Genomic DNA, 24,137 nt, shown 5'->3' on the forward strand with positions numbered 1-24,137 from the left:
GGCCTAAGCATAAATGATGCTCATAATCCCCCAATCTGACGTTTCTTTTGAAATTTGCCCCTGCATCAGTTACCATTTGTATTATTTTGGCTTTTAAATGAAACTCCTCTTCGATACCATCAATCTACGATAATATGGTTTCCCCAGTATGCTTTTGAGTCACATTTCGGGTTGCCAGAATATTTTAAATCAAAATTCTCATCTAAATGATGAAGACTAAATGTAATATATTTTCGCGGTCCATAAATCAAAAGTAATGGAACAGAATTTTGGACCAGCATCAATCAGGTTTAAAACATGTTCCTTTATAGAACAATAAACATCATCAAGTGCTCCCCGACTAATAGATGTCCTATTAGGCAATTCTGATGAGGAATCATTTATCTTAAATTTCTATTTTTTAGGCAATTTATTTTTTAATAATCATTTTATTTAAATTTTAAACCTTAGAAAATCTGTCATCCCATTATTGCTTATAGAATCAAATGGCAATAAATCTAAGCAGCACATCAAAACATAATTTCGCCCTATTAGAAAAAAGATATTTAAAAAAGAGAAACAAATAAAAAATTTGATTTAGTTGTTTTAAAGTTTTACATAATTATTTTAATAAATTATATATTAACTTTATACATTAAAAAGATCTCAAAATAGAGCTGGCAATAAACAAACTAAAAATTTAGTTGTTTTAAAGTTTTACATAATTATTTTATTAATTTAAATTATACATAAGTTTATGCATTGGATCTCAAAATAGAGCTGACAATAAACAAACTAAAAATTTAGTTGTTTTAAAGTTTTACATAATTATTTTAATAAATTATATATTAAGTTTGTACATTAAAATGTTCTCAAAATAAGAGCTGACAAAACAAACTAAAAAATTTAGTTGTTTTGAACAAATAGAGCTTAATAAAATTAATTTAACAAACCAGTTAAAAATTTAAAATGAATATTAATAAACATTAATACTAACTTAAGAGCCATTTTTTATCTTTTATATTCTTGCTACATGTTGGCTTTGGCTTTAGAAACAGTTTTAGAGTTTGAATGGATTTATTATTATTAGTTTTTTCTGATATTTTATGCACATTAATTAAGTGACGAGAAAGGTTACTCGTACTTATATTTTTGCTATATCATTTGATATCATAACTAAAATAAAAATTATATATAAATATAAGTCTAAAATAAAATACTGTGAAAATGAATTATGTTTATTCGAATCTTCCTCATCTTTTTTTGCCAGGTTTGGGGTTAAATTTTTGATAGATGAAACTTCGCTATTTAAAATTTATTTGGTTGATTCTTTTTATACATTCCCTCTATACAAACTTAATATGATTCCTTCTATACAAACTTAATATGATTCCTTCTATATAAACTTAATATGATTCCTTCTATACAAACTTAATATGATTCCTTCTATACAAACTTAATATGATTCCTTCTATACAAACTTAATATGATTCCTTCTATATAAACTTAATATGATTCCTTCTATACAAAATTAATATGAATAATTTTTTATAAAATTTGTATAAAGAATTTAATTTTTTTTAGTGATAACACTATAATTAAAGGAAGATTCCAAAAATAAATAAAATTTAAGCATAACAATCGAAATAATTTATTCATTAAATTGAAATATACTATTAAAATTTATACAATCATTAATAAAATGAATAAAAACATCAAAACGATTTAATACTCTACAATCATTAATAAAATGAATAAAAACATCAAAACGATTTAATAATCTATATTTTCGAAAATATCTATAAAAAAATTATTTTAAAATATCTTAAATAAAAAAAGATATATTAATTTAAAAATATCTTAAATAAAAAATTAACCAATAAGAAACTGAACCAATCATAAAAAAATAACATAAAAACAATAGTTTTCATAAAAAAATTACATAAAAAAAATCGCATAAAAAAATAACAAAAAATAACAAAAATAATTGCCCCTGAAAAGGTACCCTAACCGATTTTTCTTTCTTTCTTACTTTCCTAAAATTTTTAAAAAATATTCACAAAAACAACAAAAAAAAATTGAAAAAACGAAAAAAAACAACTTTTTTTTAAATCTAGCTATTTTTTTTATATAATAAAAATAAACTTAAACTCTATTTTAATTTTTCTTTCTTTCTTATTACTTTCCTAAAATTTTTGAAAAAAAATATTCACAAAAACAACAAAAAAAAATTGAAAAAACGAAAAAAAAACAACTTTTTTTTAAATCTAGCTATTTTTTTTATATAATAAAAATAAACTTAAACTTTATTCATTTTTCCCTTTAATCCCCTTTTATCTTTAATAATTTATTTTATCATATAAATGGAATTTCATCAAAACTCATTTTTTTAAAAAAAAATCCCCGAGCACAGATTCGTGGTTCAGACCCATATATTTTAAGTAATTTCTTATTGAACTTATTATAGATATAAATATATGGTTATTAGTTATCAATCGATAATTAAGACATATTGAATAGGCAACAAGCCAAGCGATACCTCTCGATGGAGAAGCTATTATTAAGGGGAGGGGGGTCAGGACTAATTTTATGTATCAAATACGCCTAATTCTACTTTAATATGGTGTATAAATATATATTTATTTATTAAAAATTTTTTTAATTTAATCTTAATTTTCTTTCTCCTGTTTTTATAAGTCAAACCCTTATTCGAAATATATATTTTTCTATTAAATTTGTTTTTATTTCTAAAATAAAATAATATACTTTTTTGTCAATTTTTGCCGTCTACTTTTTATTTTCTTTATTTGTTATATAATAAACTAATTAATATAAATTTTCAAAAAGGATAAAAATCATAAATATTTTCGCATGAATATATATTTTAAAAAAATCGGAATTAAAAAATAAATTATTTATTACAAAAATTATTTAATGATACATGACATTTAGTTGAACATTTAAGATTGTTCTTGTAACATTCGCATCTTTTGTTCATGCAACCCATTTTGCAATTACATAACGACGTTTTCTCATGGTTTGTAACACTCCGGGAGGCTCCTAAATATTGTTAGCAGTTTAAATAAATAATTAATATATTTTATATAGATGAATTAATTTGAGGAGTATGTTACTATAATAAAAAAGCTTAAATTACCTATGATTAATATATCTTTGTCGGGAACTTCAAAATCATTTAATTTTATCGTTTTATACAGACTAGAGGCAATAAACGGTGTTGAAATTCTTCCAGCACACGTACCTACTCATATTTTATTTTTTTCAATTTTTAATATTTTCCCTACTAAATTTTTAGGACAGATATTAGTTCTATCTGTCCTATGGATAGGTAATAATACGTGATCACCTAAGATTAGGTTATTTTCTCCTATTATTTGAGAGTAAATTATGTTTTGACGCCCTCGATCATTTAAATATAAAATAAAAGAAGGGGCCCTTTTTAAAATATTAGAAATATTATTCCCAATATTATTGGTAGCACAACTATTTTTCCATATAATTTTGTCGCCAACATTTTTTGAATAAGGACTACTAGTAATATTATGGACAATTTGAAAACACGAATCTCTGTTTGAAACCTTTGCTATTTTAGTAGCAATGTATTCAGCGTTCAAAGGTTTCAAACAAAGATTCGTGTTTTCAAATTTTCCATAATATTACTAGTAGTCCTTCTTCAAAAAATGTTGGCAACAAAATTATATGGAAAAATAGTTGTGCTACCAATAATATTGGGAATAGTATTTATAATATTTTAAAAAGGGCCCCTTCTTTTATTTCATATTTAAATGATCGAGGGCGTCAAAACATAATTTACTCTCAAATAATTGGAGAAAATAACCTAATCTTAGGTGATCACGTATTATTACCTATCCATAGGACAGATAGAACTAATATCTGTCTTAAAAATTTAGTAGGGAAAATATTAAAAATTGAAAAAAATTAAATTGTGCTGGAAGAATTTCAACACCGTTTATTGCCTCTAGTCTGTATAAAACGATAAAATTAAATGATTTTGAAGATCCCGACAAAGATATATCAATCATAGGTAATTTAAGCTTTTTTATTATAGTAACATACTCCTCAAATTAATTCATCTATATAAAATATATTAATTATTTATTTAAACTGCTAACAATATTTAGGAGCCTCCCGGAGTGTTACAAACCATGAGAAAACGTCGTTATGTAATTGCAAAATGGGTTGCATGAACAAAAGATGCGAATGTTACAAGAACAATCTTAAATGTTCAACTAAATGTCATGTATCATTAAATAATTTTTGTAATAAATAATTTATTTTTTAATTCCGATTTTTTTAAAATATATATTCATGCGAAAATATTTATGATTTTTATCCTTTTTGAAAATTTATATTAATTAGTTTATTATATAACAAATAAAGAAAATAAAAACTAGACAGCAAAAATTGACAAAAAAGTATATTATTTTATTTTAGAAATAAAAACAAATTTAATAGAAAAATATATATTTCGAATAAGGGTTTGACTTATAAAAACAGGAGAAAGAAAATTAATTAAATTAAAAAAATTTTTTAATAAATAAATATATATTTATACACCATATTAAAGTAGAATTAGGCGTATTTGATACATAAAATTAGTCCTGACCCCCCTCCCCTTAATAATAGCTTCTCCATCGAGAGGTATCGCTTGGCTTGTTGCCTATTCAATATGTCTTAATTATCGATTGATAACTAATAACCATATATTTATATCTATAATAAGTTCAATAAGAAATTACTTAAAATATATGGGTCTGAACCACGAATCTGTGCTCGGGGATTTTTTTTTAAAAAAATGAGTTTTGATGAAATTCCATTTATATGATAAAATAAATTATTAAAGATAAAAGGAAAGGGAAAAATGAATAGAGTTTAGGTTTATTTTTATTATATAAAAAAAATAGCTAGATTTAAAAAAAAGTTGTTTTTTTTTCGTTAGGAAAGTAATAAGAAAGAAAGAAAAATTAAAATATGGGTTATTGCTTAAGTCGGGTATATAGCTATATTTTCAATTTTCAAATAATAAATAATATAAAGTATTAAAAAAAACGAAAATATAATATTTTATGTTTTAATATATTTAAAAATGTTTGAAAAATATATAATAATACTATAAAAAAAAGAACGGAGATGGTGTGACGCAGGGAAACAAAAATGAAAAAGGGACGTAAGTGTTGTCTAGGATAGCTCTTTGGCTAGAAGACTACCAATGAAACTGATATAATTAGCTTTGAGAATCGCTATGGATAATCGTTGACGAAGAAAAAAACCCTCTCGAGGTTCTTCTGAGAGTTTGCTGATTTGTGATCATAAGTTTTTGAAAAATGCTAAGGCGAGTTTGCCGAAGGTGCCAAGAGTGGTTGATATGATTGGGATGAAGCAATGATCGTTCATTATTTCTGTGTATTTAGAAGTTTTAAGTTGTTCCTTCTGGTCAAGGATGTTGATGGCGTGGTTGGATGGGGCCAAGGGGTCAATACAGGAATAGTCCCATACCAAAAGTTGGCCTCTCCTGCATGGGATTTGAGAGATCCCGTCAGGACGTTTACCGTCAGATCTAAAAAGACCCTGTGGTTCTAGAGTGGAAGGAATTTGGGCGGATTTCAGTGCATGTTGGATGATTGTATTACATTGCTTGTGTCTGATGAATCGTCCATTGCACGACAATGTAAACTATGTCTACCCTTCGAGTCAACTGGCGAGTTGCACCCTGAGCAGATGTGAGGGTGAGTGATGGAACAATTTAGACGAATGCCGATGGCGTGGGTAAATTCGTTGTTGGATAGTTGAAGCTGAAGATTGGTAGATGGGATGGCCTCAAGAAACTCATGTCCCGTACCATTGAGCAGGGAAGAGAATAGGGTGCGGTCGGTAGATTACATGCTAGATAAGAGAGTTTCAACGCAGTGAGCAACCACTGGTGCATCCCATTCTTTTTGTCTATGGGTTGTGGGGGGATGAGAATCAGCATTGATTCTTGTTTTCCAAATATCCATAGCCACGATTAAGGAAAGGTCTTCTTTAGAATTATGGGCGGTGTTTATTGGCTTTGTCAAGAGACTACTCGATATGAATAGTTATTGCTAAGTCATGTGGAGATCTGATGCCGAGACCACCAAATTTGGTTGGAAGAGTTGCTTGGGCCCAAGCGGTTTCGTTGAATCTGATATTTGCTATTTTTTCGGTAAAGCCCTTTATTCCTTTTTTGTGGAGAGGAATAGGATATTTAAAAATTGGTGTTGACCGAAGTGCGTAAAGAATCCTTGGTATAAAAAAGAAATTTTTTAGCAAAAAAAAGGACTTGTGTGATGGAAGAAGTGTAAAGATGTCCTCCAGTTTAAGGAGTATGTCAAGTGTGGAATGAAGAAAGGAGCTTATTGACTCGTGTCCTCCTACAGGCGATCCTAGATGTGTTAATTCAACGCTTGATGTGAATTTGAAATCGTGAGTGTTGGGAGCATTAGAATTTAAATGTGAGAATTCAGATTTGCTCTGGTTAAGCGAAAGTCCAATGGTTGTGCCCATTTCTTTAATTATGTTGACTGCTTTGGCTATTTCACTACAGGGACCACTCAAGATTCCATCATCAATATACCAAGCATGGAGCGATAGAGTACATGAAGAGTTTATTGATTTTATCATGTCATTGATTCCAAGACTAAAGAGAAGGGATCCGAGAGGGTCACCCTGTTGGATACCCTCGACAGAAAGTATCTTTTCTTTGTTGAATTGTAAGATTGTTGGTGATTGGTAGCAAGAGAAAAGAAATTTGGTGTAAGCGGGGAAATGGAAGCAAGTTGAATATAGGAACGTGTTGCGCGAAAGAGTGTTGTAGGCGTTAGAGAAGTCAATTTTTACTAGGGATTCGTTTTTTGGGTTATTTTCAAGGTGAATTCTTGTTAAGTGCACAGCAGCTTCACCACCAGGTATCCCTACACCAAGTTGGTAGGGGCTTAGAATGTGTGCGGCATCGTGTTTGATTCTAGATGCGATTAATTTAGCGACCAATCTACGGTAAGTTGAACCAATGGCGATGGGCCGAATGTCCTTGTTTGGTTTTTGGAGTGCGATGAGTCTGGCACCGAAGAGTAAGGGGGTAATAAAGCTAGGTCCGTCTCCATTTAGGATTTTGTTGACTAAGTTTGTGATTTTAGTGAGAATTGAAACCTGTGTACAGATCACAGGAGAGGTAATGTCCTGTAAAAAAATTGGTCTAATCCCATCTAGACCATGAGCCGAATCCCGATGAAAAGATAGGATTGCTTTCCTTACTTCTTCCTGTGTGAAGTCTGCTGCACAATGGGAGTAGGGTTGGGGTAATATTGGCATAAATGTTGTTGTGGGATGCTTTGATCGAAGCTTAATTAAGGTATCTAAATTGGATTCCGCCAGAGTGTCATTGATTGAAATGAGTTTGAGGGCCCCTTGATATTAAGACTGTCAATTTTCTTCGAAATCAATGAGGCTTTTTGTTGAAGTGGGGTTATTTTTTTTTTGTTTTTGGGATGTCTGGAGATTTGGGACTCATGAAGATGAGTGTTGATGTTTAAACAGGCATCTTTTATTTGTTGGGTTAAGGATTTTTGGAGTGATATGTCAGGTATTTTGAAAGTATTGTACCCAAAGTTTAGAAATTTTAACCATTCTTCTTCTTTGTTAAAATTTTGCAAAAGAGAAGATATGCAGTTGCTGAGAGATTTAGCTACTTGTATTCTCGCTCCTTTGGGTATTTTCTCGTTATAATACTTGGTTTTGTGGAGTTAAGAAAAATATCTGAGAATGAGGCACCAATTACTTGGTTTAGGGGGGGGGGGATCTATCAGAGTTAGGGGAAGTGAGTAAGTGATCTGAGAAAGAGGCCGAATCTCTCTTTTAAAATTATTTGTTCTTTCTCATATTCATCTTCCATAATATAGGAGAACTCTATTCCTTAATAAAAAAATTATAATATATATATTAATAAATTATAAATCATATACCTTTTATATTTTCCTTACAATAGGCAAAAAACTCTTTAGGAGAAGTTATTTGTTCTGAAGTAGGTCTTTGTAAACTTGCTCTAGCCACTAAACGCTTGACGGTACCTCCGACCCCGTCACAAGCTGATTTGCCATGAGATAAAGCCCAGAAAAGCCACTCAGCTTTTATCTCGAAATCATATTCATGGTGGCAAAGATTGATTAAATTTTTCCGATTTTTATATTGAGCTGCTGCTCCATCTAAAAAATAGAAGAATTTTTTTGGCAGTCATTGAAATTTCTTTGTTAAGTATTGAACTAAATATTTTTGGAATATATGAACCGCAATTGTATTATGAACGAGAGATTCAGATATTATTACGAAACTTAAATGATTTAAATTATTAAGTGACTTGTAATAAATGACAAAAGGATGAATGGTAACTTGAGATTTATTCCAGTGAAACCCCTGTACTTCATCTTGAACCACAAAGGCATAATTTTCAGCAAAATCTGCCTGCACGATATATTCTCCTTCCTTTAAATTAATTTTAAGAGAATTCATGAATATTGTTTGCTGCTTTGTTATGAATGAGTGTAATAGTAAAATATTTAGCTTTTCGAAAAGCGTTTCTAAAAAATTAAAGGTTGATGAAGTGATAGTTAAAAGATCTGTACGATCTGTTGTTACCCATTGCTTGTAGGTAATATATTCGATATCAATTGAATATAATATTTCACTTATCATGGCCTTTAAATTAGAAGATCCAGGGCATTGAGCACAATCACCAAAAAAACATTTTGGTAATGCTGGATTACAAATTATTTTTGGTAATATATCCTTATATGTAATCTTAATTAAATCTTCATTTAAAGTAATTTTGGGCAAACTCAACAGCATTAATTTTGTGTTTTGAGGAATGGAGCAAACACATATTGAATGGGTACCACTACTGCGGGACGAAGATCACAAAATTTAGAGAATCCAATTTTAATATTTGAATGAATATCTTTAAATTTAAGATATAGCTCTCGTAAATTAATTAAAATTAATCTTTTTTGGACTTGAATCTTTTCACTGTTCTTTATTATGGTTACAAAATCCCTTTTCCCAGGCATCGATCTACTATATTGATCATTGTTATTAAAAGATTTGACAATATCAACGGTGGCGGCATCTATTGTTTTGCCGGGTTTAGGATTAGGTGTTGAAAAAAACCCCTTTTCTTTTATTAAACCTTTAGATTTTATCGCCATATGATATGAAATATTGAATTCTTCTTACTGTCCAATTTGATGGTAATAATGTTAATAATCTATATTTGTTTGTTATCGAAAGCTGTGGGAAATTGATTTTTAAGGTATCGAGAATTTCATCGAATTTTTCATCATTTGATGAAGATAATGGTATAATTTTAGTCGCTAAAACTTTTTTCACGCTAGATATTTCTTTTCACGTAAGCGTTTTATTTTAATGGGAGATTCCCCAATTGATTGTAGGGATATATTAATGTTTTAATTGCCTCTTGATTAACTATATGAGGAGGAGAATCATTGTCATTATAAGGAAGCTTTGCTAATTTTTGTCGGCATGAAGAGCATATTTAAATTGATTGGTAAATTTTTTTTGGTCATCCAAGGTTGAATCTTTCTTAGATTCTTGCGATAATATGCATGTTTTTGTAAATTAAATGGGTTACAACATCTTGATATTTTAATATTTGGTATATCCATCTTTTATATAGAATAAAATTTTATTTAATGAACCTAGAATATGGCTTGTTTAAAATTAATCTGATCGGAAAAAAAATTATATTAAACAGAAAGAGAGATTGTTTTAAACTTTTAATTTTTTAAAATATTATTATCGTAAAATATAATCGATAATATGTCTAATATAAATTCTTTTTTAATGCAGCTGTTATACATTATCGTGCCAAAAAGTCATTCGCTATTATAGTAGTAAAGCAGAGATCTAAAATATGTAAAAAAAATTAAGGATGGTGGGGGTGGGGGAGCAAAACTGGAAAATTTTATCGCATTTCTTATAAACTTATAAATATTTTCATTTTTAGGAATAATATTTTTTTAAACATTAGCGCCATCTATTTTTTTTACGATTTTTGATAAAAATGTATATTTTGGAAGAGTCGAAAGCGTCGCCAAGGTTTTGACATCATTCATATATTTATAAAAGGTGTCTAAATAAATAGCAATAAAAAAATTTCGAAAACAAACTCCCTTTTTTGCTTAAAAATACAGGTAAAGCATTATAGGTAAACCGGAAGTTAAAGACTCAAATTGGCTCCAATTTTTATTTTATTTTGATAGTCCTTTAGAGATTTTTTTTACCTACAATATGATATATTATATTATTTTTTACTATAATTAGTTCTTGAGATATAAGCATTTTAATAATTTTACAGATTCCAAATTGGCTCTTTTTTGTACCTATAAGCCCCTATATCTCAAGAACCAGGTGTGCTAGCGAGCTAAAATAAACGGCTTTCTCTTTTATTTCCCCTTCTAAATAATTCCAGAAATTTTTAACAATTTTAAAAGGGGTCGGTCGAAAATGGGCCTTTTTTGATCGATTTGACATGGAATGACCCAATATAGTAATAAACGAGTCAATTTTATTCATTAAATTGAAATATTGTATTAAAATGTATACAGACAGATGATTATTAAATTCATAAGAAATTCTCCAAATATTAAAATAAAAAATTTTGGGAAAGTAATGAAAGAAAGAAAAGAAAGATCACTTAAAGTAATAAGAAAGAAAGAAAAGAAAGATTTTATTAAATTCTTAAGAAATTCTCCAAATATTAAAATTTTTATATAAAGCTAAAATATTTAATAAAAAATATAATTTAATAATTTTTAAAAAAAATATTTAAATATTTTTTTTAATTTAAAAAGATTCCAAAAAAAACGTGGGGATTCAAGATCGGGATTCCGAATCCCACGAGATTCCATATCCCAATACGACAAAACGAATTTAAATACATATAAAAAAATCAATCTCAATTAACAATTACTTATTATGTAACCCAAATACTTTATATTATCTTTGCAAAATTCACTTTTTTTTATATTTTCAATCAAACCAAATTCCATCATTCTTTCAAACACCTTTTTCAATTTTTTAAAATGAGTATCCTTACCAAAAATTAATAAGTCATCGATATAATAAATGACCCCATTTATGTCAGCAAATATTTCATCCATGGTCTTTTGGAAATAAGAGGTTGAAACTGTAAACCCAAAAGGTAACCGATTAAATTGATACCTTTATGGGATGGCACCATCAGAAACTTAGAAGTTTCTTTAGAAACAGGAATTTACAAATACGCCGAGGAAAAATCTATTTTCGAAAATAACTTGCTATTTCCGACCTTAGCAATTATGTCACTTATCCTTGGCAAAGGATATTTAAACCTTTATAACTTTGGATTTACTGTGACTCTAAAGTCAGCACAAACTCGCAGCATTATTTTTTTTTAATCAAAACTAATGGTGTAGCCCATTGTGAAAATCTAACAGGTGTTATTATACCCTGATTACGCCATTGCTCTAGCGTGCTTTCTAACTTCTTCTACTCTCCTGGCCTTAACAAATTTTGGCTTAGAATCATCCTTTAACATAATATCTGTCTTTAAATTTTTAACTTTACCTATTTTATTATTTAAAACACAATCAAATTTAAATTAATTTATCAATATTAAAACTTGTTTCAGAACAACCTTCTTCCGTATATATTGACGGAATTAAAATATTTCCTTTATAAATATTATCCTTATTTTTACACGGATTGTTAAAAGTTAAAAAATTTAACTTCTCTCCTATCTCTTGCTTATTAATAGTGTTAATATCAAAGTAATTATATCAAATTCCTTGATCCAATCTTGACAACATGAAGATGGTCCCTCCCCATCCAAAACATAATCTAAATATTTAATAATATTTAACATCTAACCTTATAATTTCTGACTTGCCCAACGACTGTGATGGGAGGACCTTCATATGAAAACAATTTTCTCGAACAACTTTTCAACTCAACATCTTCATAATTCGTTATCTTTAAAAATCTTTGATGGGTAAAGATGTCACAGGAAAACCAATATCTATCATCAATGAAAAATTCAGATTATTTAATTGCATGTCAATAATAAAAGCATTCATAAAATTAATTTTATTTATTGGCCTCAGATTATACGGTATCTGTATAATCTCTTGTTTTTTGAAGTTGTTGTTGTTGGTCCCCTTAAAAACATTCTTATTTTCTTTCCATGCCGAACTGCCTTGCCATTCCGCTCCATCATCTCTTCTCCATGAATCTTTCTCTGCCCAGGTTTTATATCTGTTATTTCCATCGATTGTCATTTGACCACAATATCATCAATAATGTTTAGATCCGTCGTATTTTCCTCTATCAATCTTGCTTTAAGTTTTTCATTACGACAATTAATCATGAATTGTACCGAAATCAATTCTGTATTCAGCTCCGAACCACAGCTTTTAAGTCGATCCAGAAATTCTCTGGAAGATTCCAGTCTGTTCGGTTTTGAATTAAACAACTTAAAGATACGTGTAATTTTATTCTTTTCAACCTTTTTTTCTTTTAAATCTTTCATTTGTTGATACGTTAAATGTCAATAATGCTAACCGCCATCTCTTTATCAATCGTTTTGAACAGTTTGTATTTTTTTGTGGTTTCATCAGCAATATTCTCCGCTAAGAATTTCAGGTCCAATGTTTTTAATAGAACTTTGACTTTGATATAATTTCTATCCTCCACCATTTTACAAAGTAGGAACGTTACAATAAAAATCGAATTCATGAAAAGTGAGAAAATTGCAATAGAATTCTATTTAAGAAAATTTCATATATATAAGTTTTTCTTTTTCAATTCATATGTATATATTTATTTTTACAAAATAAATTTCTTTCAAAATAAATTGAATCACATATCACAATTGAACAAAATGCAATTAAAAATATCGCCTTAAACAGTAAACATTAAAATACCAATCGAAAATAAATTATTGAAACATTAAAATAAAATATTATTTAACAACAATTATAAATATGTGAATAATGGAATGAAAATTACAAAAAAGGATAAAATTTTATGTGACAGTTATGATTGGGTGGTGCCTCAAACATGTGTGGAAGAATCAAGGGTGATAATATATATTTCATAAAGAACTCTTTATCATATCAATATTTTAGGATATGAAAATAATTGAAATGGTAATAAACGAAAAAATAATAATAACAAAACCCTTTCAAGATACAATTTTTTAAAAATAAAACCAAAATATTAACGACCCGATGTTCAAATTTAGGTTTCAATTCTCATTAATCTTGATGTATCACATTTCAAAAGCTTGGATATAAACAACCTCGCTTCTCCTAAATGGAAATTTGAATACCTCCTAAAATGGGTACTAGTTTAATATTACTTAAATATTCATAAGATAAAATAAAAAATCTAATTCTTGAGTGTATTTTTGTATGATTGGACGTTATATAAAATAAAATTTAAAAATATTAAAATCAAAACTAAAAACCAAATGAATTAATCAAAAACTAAAATATACATAAATATAATCTCAATGCAAATTATAGTTTTGGTTTTCCCAACCCTTGCCTCACAAATTAAAATTAAAATTGCAAAAATTTGAAATACAAATAAAATAGACTAAAGTTATATAATACAATTGGCTAGGCCTAACTCTCATTTTGTCAGAAATTAGTAAAAATGATTTGTTCGGCCCAATATTTTTATTGGTTTCAATCTGGCCCAATTAGTTGAAAAATGTTTAAAAAAGTTATATCTTATTTTTAAATTTAATACATGTATTAATATTAAAACATGAAATTTGCTAATAAAAAATAATAATAATATGACTATCACTAAACAATTGGCAAAAAATGTAAAGCTTTTACGGTAATACACTTACGATAGTTATTTGCTGTAACATAGTCGGGGCTAGCAAATTCATTCGTGATAATGTTAACGCGGTATATATTTTCGCGGTTGCGTTGATGCCTAGGAAACCACTCGAATTAATTTTTTAAATGAAAAGAGGAAGACTTAAAAAAAATATTTTTTGCAATTCTATGTTTTATTTTCTATTTTTAAATAATCATACGTTATTGTAACAGGCTCTAACACGACTGAACATATCTTGGAACAGGTTCTCTGTTTTTTATCAACCGACTCTTTAACCCCAAATGGTGATAATAAAAGCATTAACAAAAACAAAAATGACGATGATAAAAGGTCTGTGCCGTTTTTTATTGACATCGAAAATCGTGAAATCGACCAAAAGCGATTGTATAAAACTGACGAGGATACACTCTATGTGCTCAGGGTTAAAGATAAGCGAGACGTACTCTACGCGAAAAATAGTCGCTTTGCTGCTGGCGACCTTCAAGGGTTGTTAAAGCCAACACCGCTGCATCGTTTCTATTACGTACGGGACTGTGTTCGCTCTGGCAAAGATGTACAACTCTACCTCGACCAGTTATCCCTCTCAAATTCTATTTACATATTCAACGAATCTAAAGAGAAAGTTCCTTTCGTTTACTTTTCACCGCTGATCCAACATATAGACGATGTAATATCCAAATTTATAAATCGTTACTCGCGATTCATAACATCACCGAGAGAAGGCTACCCTCTTGCCCCGGGTGCCATTCCTATATCTTATTACACTCTCTCCGTTATTGCTGATACCCTTAACAGTTTATCGCTTAAGCTGGCTGTAAGCATCCTCTATACTTAACATCAATATTAGGATATTAACTAAGATCGATAGCATATTTTATTGTTATTTAATATTTATGAGAGTGAGTTAGTTGGATGCTAATTGGGAAATAAAATTAAGTTGGACGATATATGACCACCTTGAATTGTAATTATATTAAATTTTATTATAAAATTAGTTATTCCTAATGTCCACATGCAAGGATCACATTTTTTAAAATTATAGATTTAATTGTTCTATCAACTTCAAGTTGAAATATAATAATAATTTATATAAAAAAATATTTTCTTTTAATATTGACAACATTTTTAAAATTATACATAAATCCGGTGTTCAGAAGCAACTGAATTTTCTTGGGACTCAACCATGGCTTTATCCTTATTTATAATATATCATGGTATTTTTTAATGTTTTTTATTAAATAATAGCATACATGTTATATTTAATATATTTTAGTAAATAAATAAAATGACCCTAAAATTGTTTTATTTAAAAATTATATAATACCCAAAGTGATTTCTTAAGATCATGAAATTCCTATTATAAAATATAAAATTTATATTGTATATCATTTTTTTTCCCACTATTCCAGAATATCGCTCTCTCTCCAGAACCTGGCTCGCTTCTTTATCGTCCAGCCATAGCTCTAGTCCAAGCGGTGAAGGCGGCTATAGTGCTGTCTGGATACCGCGACGCGGAAACAAACGAGCTAAATTCTATGGTCGCGCGACTCTTGCATGCTTGTCGACGTGATAACATGACGGATGCACGAGAGGTAATCCAGATTTCCACTCAACTCAAGCAGGCTACGGTCGATATGCTCAATATGTGTTCTAGTCTGACCGAGTTTCGACTCGAGATCAATGGTAACTCGGCCCTGGCTAACCAGGAACAGGAGTACCTTGTGGATGTCGGAACAATGGAACCGGCAGTAAAAGAAAAGAATGAAGGAAAGGAATTGATCATTGATAAAACAGGGTTCTTTTACTTGACGGTAATGAGATATATTATTATATACTAGCACTGACGGGTGAATCAGATGTTTCTCCTTCGTTGATGATGGATAATTTAGAAATTTAACTTTTAGCCCACAATTTTTTTTACCTCTTTATTTGTAATTTATGATCGGAAAAATTTAATATTGATTTTGCCAACCTTATTTTTTATTGCATACCTTATTAACGATCTATTATTGCCCTACAAAACCTGCATATTATTATAATAGAATATAAATTACTCTTTTTATATCTAAAAACTATATTATAAGATTACTCGATGTAAAGTTGATAGATATTAGGGATGCCAGAGGCTTTAATTTAGTCGGGACTTCCCGTTTGAGATATTTTTAGATTGTCCATATAGGATATCAATGCACTTTATTCCGAGTAGTGTTGTTAAACGGCTCGATTTGAGCTGATTTTTAAAGGGCTAACTCAATGTTTTAATCAGAAAACAATTACGCAAGCCTAAATATTTTATCTCATAGATTGGAACAAAGGTTTGGACATCTATTAGCGAATTTTCGAGACTTAGACAATATTTTTCTGGCAAATATATTGAGTTAGCCGTTTTTAAAAATCGACTCAAATCGAGCCATTTAACAATACTAGTTCTTAGGTATAAGGAAAAAAAAAATTTCGTCCAATAATTCCGGTTTCACTGAAACTATAGCTCATTAACACTTAATTAACAACTCACATTAGCTGAACACCAGAGCTCCCATTAATCAGCATTGCGTTAAAGTGAGAGGTGAATTTTAGGCGAGCAAAGAGGGAAAAAGATGGGATGAGTAAAAAAAAATAGAGATATGAAAGAAGAATTCTAAAAAATATATTAAGCATTTATACTTTAAGACTTGACGGTTATAGATTTTCAACACGCTCATATCTGTAACCACATTCATATCCCCGTAGAAATTTATTTGATAAATCTAGACCTGAATTTCTCTAAATGCCAAAATCAGTATTTATAAAAATTTTGCCTTTGTAAATATTATGTCATATAGCATTTCATATATATTCTTTCATTTCCCCACCTTATTAGGGGGTGTAACATTAAGACTTAACTCATGTTGATATAGCAATTATATAATATCTAAAAAATTTGTCTTTATCCGCAGAAGGCTTAAATTTTTTACCTTTTTATTTGTAATTTATGATCTAAAAAATTTATTATTGCTAGATGAGAGTATGCATACCTTATTTTCGAACGCATACCTTATTGTCAATTTCTGAAAAATAAAAGAGATAAAAAGCGACGTAATATATTTTATTTTGGAAAAAGAAAATTTTGTATACGTATATTTAATAGATTTTTATTCACACATATAAATTATGACAATTCAATAATATCTTAAAATCTCCATCAAGATTAATTAATTCAAAGAAAAACATTTTCTTATTTAAGTGATACGTGATTTATTTATAGTGCTTTTTCCCTCTATCATTGATGAAAAGAAAAAAACATTAATCAATGTCAATAAATACATGGTGAAAATAACAAAAGGTTCATTTCCTCCTATAATATAATATTTTTTAAAACCAAGTATAAATTTATCAAAGTAATGTGGCGTAAATTATCGAAATCAACAGACAAATGAATATTTGATTGGCATATTTTATAAATGATTGTATATAAATGTAAAAGTGACGATGCGAATAAGGAAATATATTTTTTTAAATGCTTAAGTGTATTAAACAGATGTATTTGCCCTACAAAACCCTCATCTAGCAAGATTAAATTATTAGGCCAAAAATTGCAAATATTAGTGTATAAAAATGCATTTAAAAGTATTTTTATATTTTACTTACACACAAGGCTGTAGCCAGGAATTTCTAGGTGGAGGGGCAACTGTTTACTTAGAAGGGCCAATATTTTTTTGAAATAAAATAAATATTTAGGCAGTCATAGAATTTTTTTTACTCATTTTTATTAAAAATTTATAAACAACGATTTTAAATTTTAACATAAATGAATTAAAAGCTGGTATCGACTTAGTAGCCTTTTTACTACATAGCCTTGATAATTTCTGAATATTGAGATTAAATTTTATTATAAGCTTCTCAGCCTTAATTCATATCAAATCAAAAGAATTTTCATTTATATTTTAATATATTAATTGTGGAATCACTTATCCACTATATTAGTACCTTCTGACTATAAATACTTATTTAGTGGATCTATTGTTATTAATACTTCATAAATTAAAATGGCCAATATAATGGAATTTATATTAACGCATTGAGATAAAAGACCAGGGGCTTACTGAATCATGAGTGGAAACTTCTGAGTTAAGAGTTCTATTAGAAAGTAAAATAATACTTCACCAATAGCACTTCTTATAAATGATATGATATATTTTTAAATGACCAGTCCACCTCTAGTTTAAAATTCTCTTAAGAGAATGGTCTATATATTTACAGGAAATGTTAAAACTCCTAAAATAATAATACAATGCATTAGATAAATAAAAAAAACTAGAAATGAAAACAATATTATTATATTAATTTTGAACCACAAAACTTGTGGTTGTTTGTGGTTGTAGCAACGTATATAAAAACGTTTCATTTTTTTTTCAAGCAGGGTTTATACACTTCCATTTTAGCCAGATATGACGTTTGTACATCATATACCTGGCATTATATTCGATGAATTAACATTCAATTCATTAAGTTGCTTTAAAATAGAATTAGTAATGCTTTCAGCAGAAAGGCATTGTAAATTAATGATTCCTATTATATTTTCTTGGGTTTCTCCACAAAAATATAATGAATATTTATGCTTAGGTTTTCACAACTTGTTTATTAATTTGTATAAATTAAATAAAATAAACAATATTTTTCTATAAATTTAATTGTATTTCATTTAGATTTAATCTTTAATGGTGAATTAAAATTTTATAACTAAAATTTTCGAGGGGCCAGATTTGGGGGCAAAAAAATTTTTCTGGGAGGGGGCCCCGTGTCTACGGTCCTGTTCATAGACATTTTCAGATGTTATGAAATCAATATATTTAAAAAAGTTTATTCACATCAATGGTCTGCAATGTCTGAAAATTCCTGGCCAGGCAAAAAATAAAGTAGCTAGGCCATGCGAATTTTTTTATATATATATTGGATGAATTCTGAATTTCATAGAAGTTATAATTTATAAAGTATAGTGTTTTTAATTTTACCACTTCCCAAAATTATAAATAGTTTAAAAGTTTATTTTAGTTCAACAACATATATTTTGATTTGGTCTTTGTATTTAAAAAAATTTTAAAACAGGGTCAGACATGGCAACCTTAGTAAAAATTTAATCTGGGCATTAAATAAATTCTCACCGGGCCGGGTCTGGGAATGCTGCCATTTACAGACCACTGATTCACATGTTCCAATTATTAGTTTATTGAAGGTAATAATAGATATATACTTCATTAACGCATTCTATGAAAATAATAAAAAATTTTAAAATAAACTCGTCAAAACAAAAATAAGTTTATGATTCACACCTCATAAAATACTAATTTCTGATTCATCCATTATCAAATAAACGGAAAATTTCTGATTCACCCATCAAAATTAGGAGAAATATGATTCCTCGTTTCTTGATTGGTTATCTACATGTTTAAATAACTCTTTTTTTATCTAAAAAAAACTATGAAAAGAGGAAAGATATTAGGGCTGTCCGATGCTTCAAATAAGTTAAACCGTGGGTCTTGAGATATTTTTTTTATTGTCCATATAGGCCAGTAAAAATGTACTATTTCAATCGTTTAGCCACGCATTGAAAAAACTTTGATATTATTCTTGAAAGTAAATATATACTTTATCACATTACTGGTTAATTTACTTGTTCAATAATCAGAAGATATTTTTTTGAAATCATTTCCTTTCCAAATTGTTCAACAAAATTCGAGGATTTGTTGAAATAGCTGATTGAGGAACATTTAATTTAAAAATCTATATTTAAAAATCTAATAATATTAATGTTATAAGGCTTTCTGCATTAATTACACTCTAGTTTTTGAATGAGAATAATAAAAGGTAATAATGGCATGAAGATTTAACCAAAATATAATATAAGATTTGTTTGCCTAATTACAATAAGCCTAGCACAGCCAGAAAGTTCGTATTTGATACGGTGTATCCCAGGTTTGAATCTGGTGGTTGCCAAAAAATTAACATTAGTTTATATAGTCTCCTTAAATTTTAATACATTAAGATGATAGGAAGAGGGTAATATTTCGATTATGGAAAATTCAATGCCATGATACATTTACCCCGGTTTTTAACATGTTATTTATCTCAAATAATTTATGGCACCCTTAATTTTATATTATCTGATTTTGCCGGAATCGTATTTCAGCATGTATTGAGTATCTCTGAATAAGGAACGCCATTCTTTACTTGTTTTAAAGGGTAACGAGTAATGCATTTATTTTTCTTGAGTGAAAGTAACGCAGAATGTTACTCTTACCTTAAATTTTTTCTTAAAAAACATGGAAAAATAATATTTTTTAAAAATTTTATAAATAATTTAAGCCGAGTTTTTAATTCAGATCAAATTTCTTCATTTTTATTTTATTTATTCATTTTTGTTTTTAATTTTAAACAGTCGTAATTTAAATTAATATAGAATGAATCATCAAGGTATGTTAATTTATATTTTATAATTTATTTTAGAATAATACATTTTTTTCAATCGCCGGGGTGGCCTAATGGGTTAGATGTATGCTTGGAAACAGAAATACGAACAAGGACGCAGGTTCAATCCTGGCAAGGAGTACTCAAGTTTTTCTTCGATGACTGATGTGTAAAGACATATGGTATGATGAATTTCGGAGCTTAGAGATGACACCACCGGTCACCAACAGGCCTGGACAGCCGGGTGCTAAGGATACCTGTCCAATAAACAAAATGAAGGAAACAAATGGAAATGTGAATATGAAAGCTAGGGCGTTCCCGGGTGTAGACCTCCATCCTGTGAAAAAAGTAAAGGTCAAAGCAAAGAAGACAAGATTAACAAGTTTGAATATTGGGACGGTAAGACGAGAGAATTGGCATCAATGTTGAACAAGAGAAAAGTTAATATAGCGTGCATACAAGAGACGAAATGGAATGGAAAATTGTCAAAATTACAGGGGCATAAAACTAATGTCACACTGTCTAAAACTATACGAAAAAATAATAGAAAAAAGATTAAGAGATATAATCGAAATAGGAGAGACTCAGTTTGGCTTTATGCATGGAAGATCAACAACCGATGCTCTCCATGCAATTAGGCAAATGAGTGAAAAATACAGGGCTTTCCAAGAAAACTTATCTGGTGTATTTGCAGATGATATTGTGATACTTGCCGAATCCAAGGATGAAATGAAAGAATGATTAGAGAGTTCGATAAATATCCTAGAAAAGCACGGACTAAAAGTAAATAGAGAAAAGACGGAATATATGGTGATAGGAGGAGATGAAACAGAGAGTATTGATATAAATGAATGGCAGATATCGGAAATTGAAAGCTGCAAATATTTGGGCTCCACTATACAAATAAACGGCACAATATAAAAATAGTTAGAGTAAAATTAATCAAGGGTGGTTAAAGTGGAGATCTATCTGGAGTGCTATTTGACAAAATACCACACAAATAAGGGAAAAATTTACAGTTCCATATACAACCAACTATTATATAGTTCGGAAACATGGATGATTACTGGGGTAAAAGAAAGGATAAAGTGCGCAGTACAAGAATACAAGGAAGTTTAAAGGTAGTGCCCATTAAGACTAAGATGGTAAACAGACTTAGGAGTTATGGGCACACAATGAGAAGGCCTATGAACTACATAGGAAATAAAAGGTGAAAGCTAAAGAGAAAAAAAAATATATGAAACATTTTTAACACTGTAGTAATATAGGAAATATTTATTATATTCGTCAATATGGTTATAATGATTATATATATTTATGATTAATATAATATCGAGTGAGGTTAACTACCTAACACCCATAGCATCAATTATAATTTCCGCAATCGATTCTATATGATTAACAACCTTGTAAATTGTATATTAAAAATTGAATAAACCTGTTCAGTATAGTTTAGTATAAGCGGCTTTGTTTATTGGCGCAATCGACAGGATCCTAATATTCTAATTAAAACAAGTAAGAAAATAGTTTATTAATTGTTAAAAATTATGCCTCAAACCAAAACCAATACAGTCATAAATATAGATAAGATCGAAAAACTCCTGGTAAATGTGACAATCGAGCGTTGGTTACAGTTATATGACGCAAGAATGAGATTAAAAACTGGACACCGACCGAGCAGGAGAATAAGGACATGTTCATGGTGAGTTTTAGCGCTGAGGGCATTGACATTCTTAAAAATAATATTTCCCGAAACTATTCTAACTACTGAATCTGATAAGCTAAGAAGTATTTTACTACAAATTTTTGAACAGAATAAAACCATCTTTGGTAGTTGATTAGTCTTTATAAGGTTAATTAGGAACAACTCAATTGGAGAGTTTGCAAATAGGATCAAACTGCGAAAGCGTGAGCTGACGACCATTTAAGAGATTAAATGGTTGTGGGTATAGACCTGTCAGGCCTCGAAATTGATCTTAGGGCTAAATATCCATTAGCATTGTATAAACAAAGAACCGCCGACGTTCCAATTTGCGCTAGATATGGCAAACTGCAGAAAGAGTTGAGAGGCAATTAAGAAAGACATTGTGAATAGTGTAATCAGGCAGCTAAACATGATAAACATATAATGCCTAATTCACAAGAGTGTGTTAAAAGAGATAATAATAATTATAGGAAGCCTAATAGCAAGTTTTATGAAAATAAATATAAGAATTGTGCTAGCTGATATGAAAAATATTTATGCCCAGTTAAAGACAATTTTGAGTGCCATAGAACCGGACACTTCGCAGCATGCTCCCATATTAAGCCCGTATATCAGAATTTAAATTCAGTGAAACACACTTTCCCTCATGTGATTCAATAAATATCTTTGGATAGGTAGATTAAATAAAAGGGCAAAGATTACAGCCAAAATAAATGGACAATGTCACGTTTGACTATGATACGGAAGCAGAGCCTCCATTATAGGATTGAATATTTGGGAGAAAATTGGCAAACCCCTTCGCATAAACTCATTATCAGCCTATGGAGTTATGCCCTTGGATTTAATGGGCGATGACATGGTCCGTGTACAAGTGGAGAAGGAAAATCGTAAATTATCAGTTATTATAATAAAGTTGAATGATCTATCTCTATTTGGATTGCCATGGATTTTAGCATTTGGGTTTGAGTTACCGAGGTAAGCATACAACAGATTATCAAAACGAATAGGGCTACCGTGGGCCATTCACCAATTGTAGCAAGTTGCTATCAGTCCTATGATGCCCCGATTGGCCGTTCAAATACAATAGGTGCCTCCGCGGGCCGCGAAATGTCATTAACGGAATACTCAATGGGGACATTAGCTAAACTCAAAGCCGTTTTTAACATAAGTTGATACCTAATTTAGTAATGCTACTCCAGTTAAAAGATACGGCTGTTCCAAAATCTTTTCCAGCTAGTCGATTACCTTTTCCCCTACACAGATCAGTCTAACTAATACTAGCTCGCCTCGTTGCTGCGGAGATATTAGAGCCAATTGATTCCTCTATAAGTAGGATGCTATGGGCAACCCCAATGGTAAATGTCAGGAAGAACAATGGTGAGATTCGTATTTGCGCAGATTTCAAGGATAGTTTAAATCCCCATCTATTATATGATCATCACGTTATTCCAATGTTGGATAATTTACTGGTAAAGATTCGGGGGGGGGCTGATTTACATTGATAGATTTAATGGACGCATATCTATAAATTGCCGTGGAGCCAGAGTCCCAAGAATATTTGGTAATCTCGACGCATAAACGATATTTTCTATACCGAAGAATGCCGTTTTAGTTTTTGCGCCAACTATTTCCCAGCGTTTCGTGGACAATGTTTTGCAATATAGCCCGATGACTGGATAATATCTGGACGGTGTAATTATCTCCGGCAAAAATGACGCCGAACATCTGGCTAAAATGGTACTCGATAGGTTGCAGGAAGCAGGTCTCAAAGCTAAATTTGAAAAAGTTCAATATTTACGGAATTCTGTTTCATTTTTAGGTGTTGTTATCAACCAGATTGGGGTTACACCCAAGCGAATAATAAAAGCAATCCAGGCCGCACCTAATCCCAAGAATGTTCATCATTCATTTCTTGGTCTTGCACGTATCATGAACGGTTCATTCCTAATCTTCATAGTGAGGTAGCAATTACACCGATTGACTAGCTTAAAAGTACAATGATGTTGGACAATAGTGGCACAGGAGGTTCGACAAAATTAAAACACTC

The 24,137-nt window shown here is 29.6% G+C and overlaps 1 protein-coding gene across 3 annotated transcripts in view; it reads left to right on the forward strand.

Annotated features, from left to right (window-relative positions):
• LOC135931274 (phosphatidylinositol 4-phosphate 3-kinase C2 domain-containing subunit alpha-like) overlaps nucleotides 1–24,137 on the forward strand; it is a 78,811-nt gene that overhangs the window by 11,924 nt on the left and 42,750 nt on the right. For 2 of the 3 annotated variants that reach the window (XM_065468270.1, XM_065468271.1), the window contains exons 3-4: nucleotides 14,154–14,755; nucleotides 15,351–15,752. In XM_065468270.1, coding sequence (XP_065324342.1) covers nucleotides 14,154–14,755; nucleotides 15,351–15,752 — 1,004 coding nt within the window. Of the gene's footprint in view, nucleotides 1–13,361; nucleotides 13,430–14,153; nucleotides 14,756–15,350; nucleotides 15,753–24,137 lie in introns of those variants that run through there. The other variant, XM_065468272.1, reaches the window with a different exon arrangement.

Source organism: Gordionus sp. m RMFG-2023, chromosome 1 (assembly GCF_954871325.1).
Source record: "Gordionus sp. m RMFG-2023 chromosome 1, tfGorSpeb1-WG-v2, whole genome shotgun sequence".
NCBI lineage: Eukaryota > Metazoa > Nematomorpha > Gordioida > Chordodea > Parachordodidae > Gordionus > Gordionus sp. m RMFG-2023.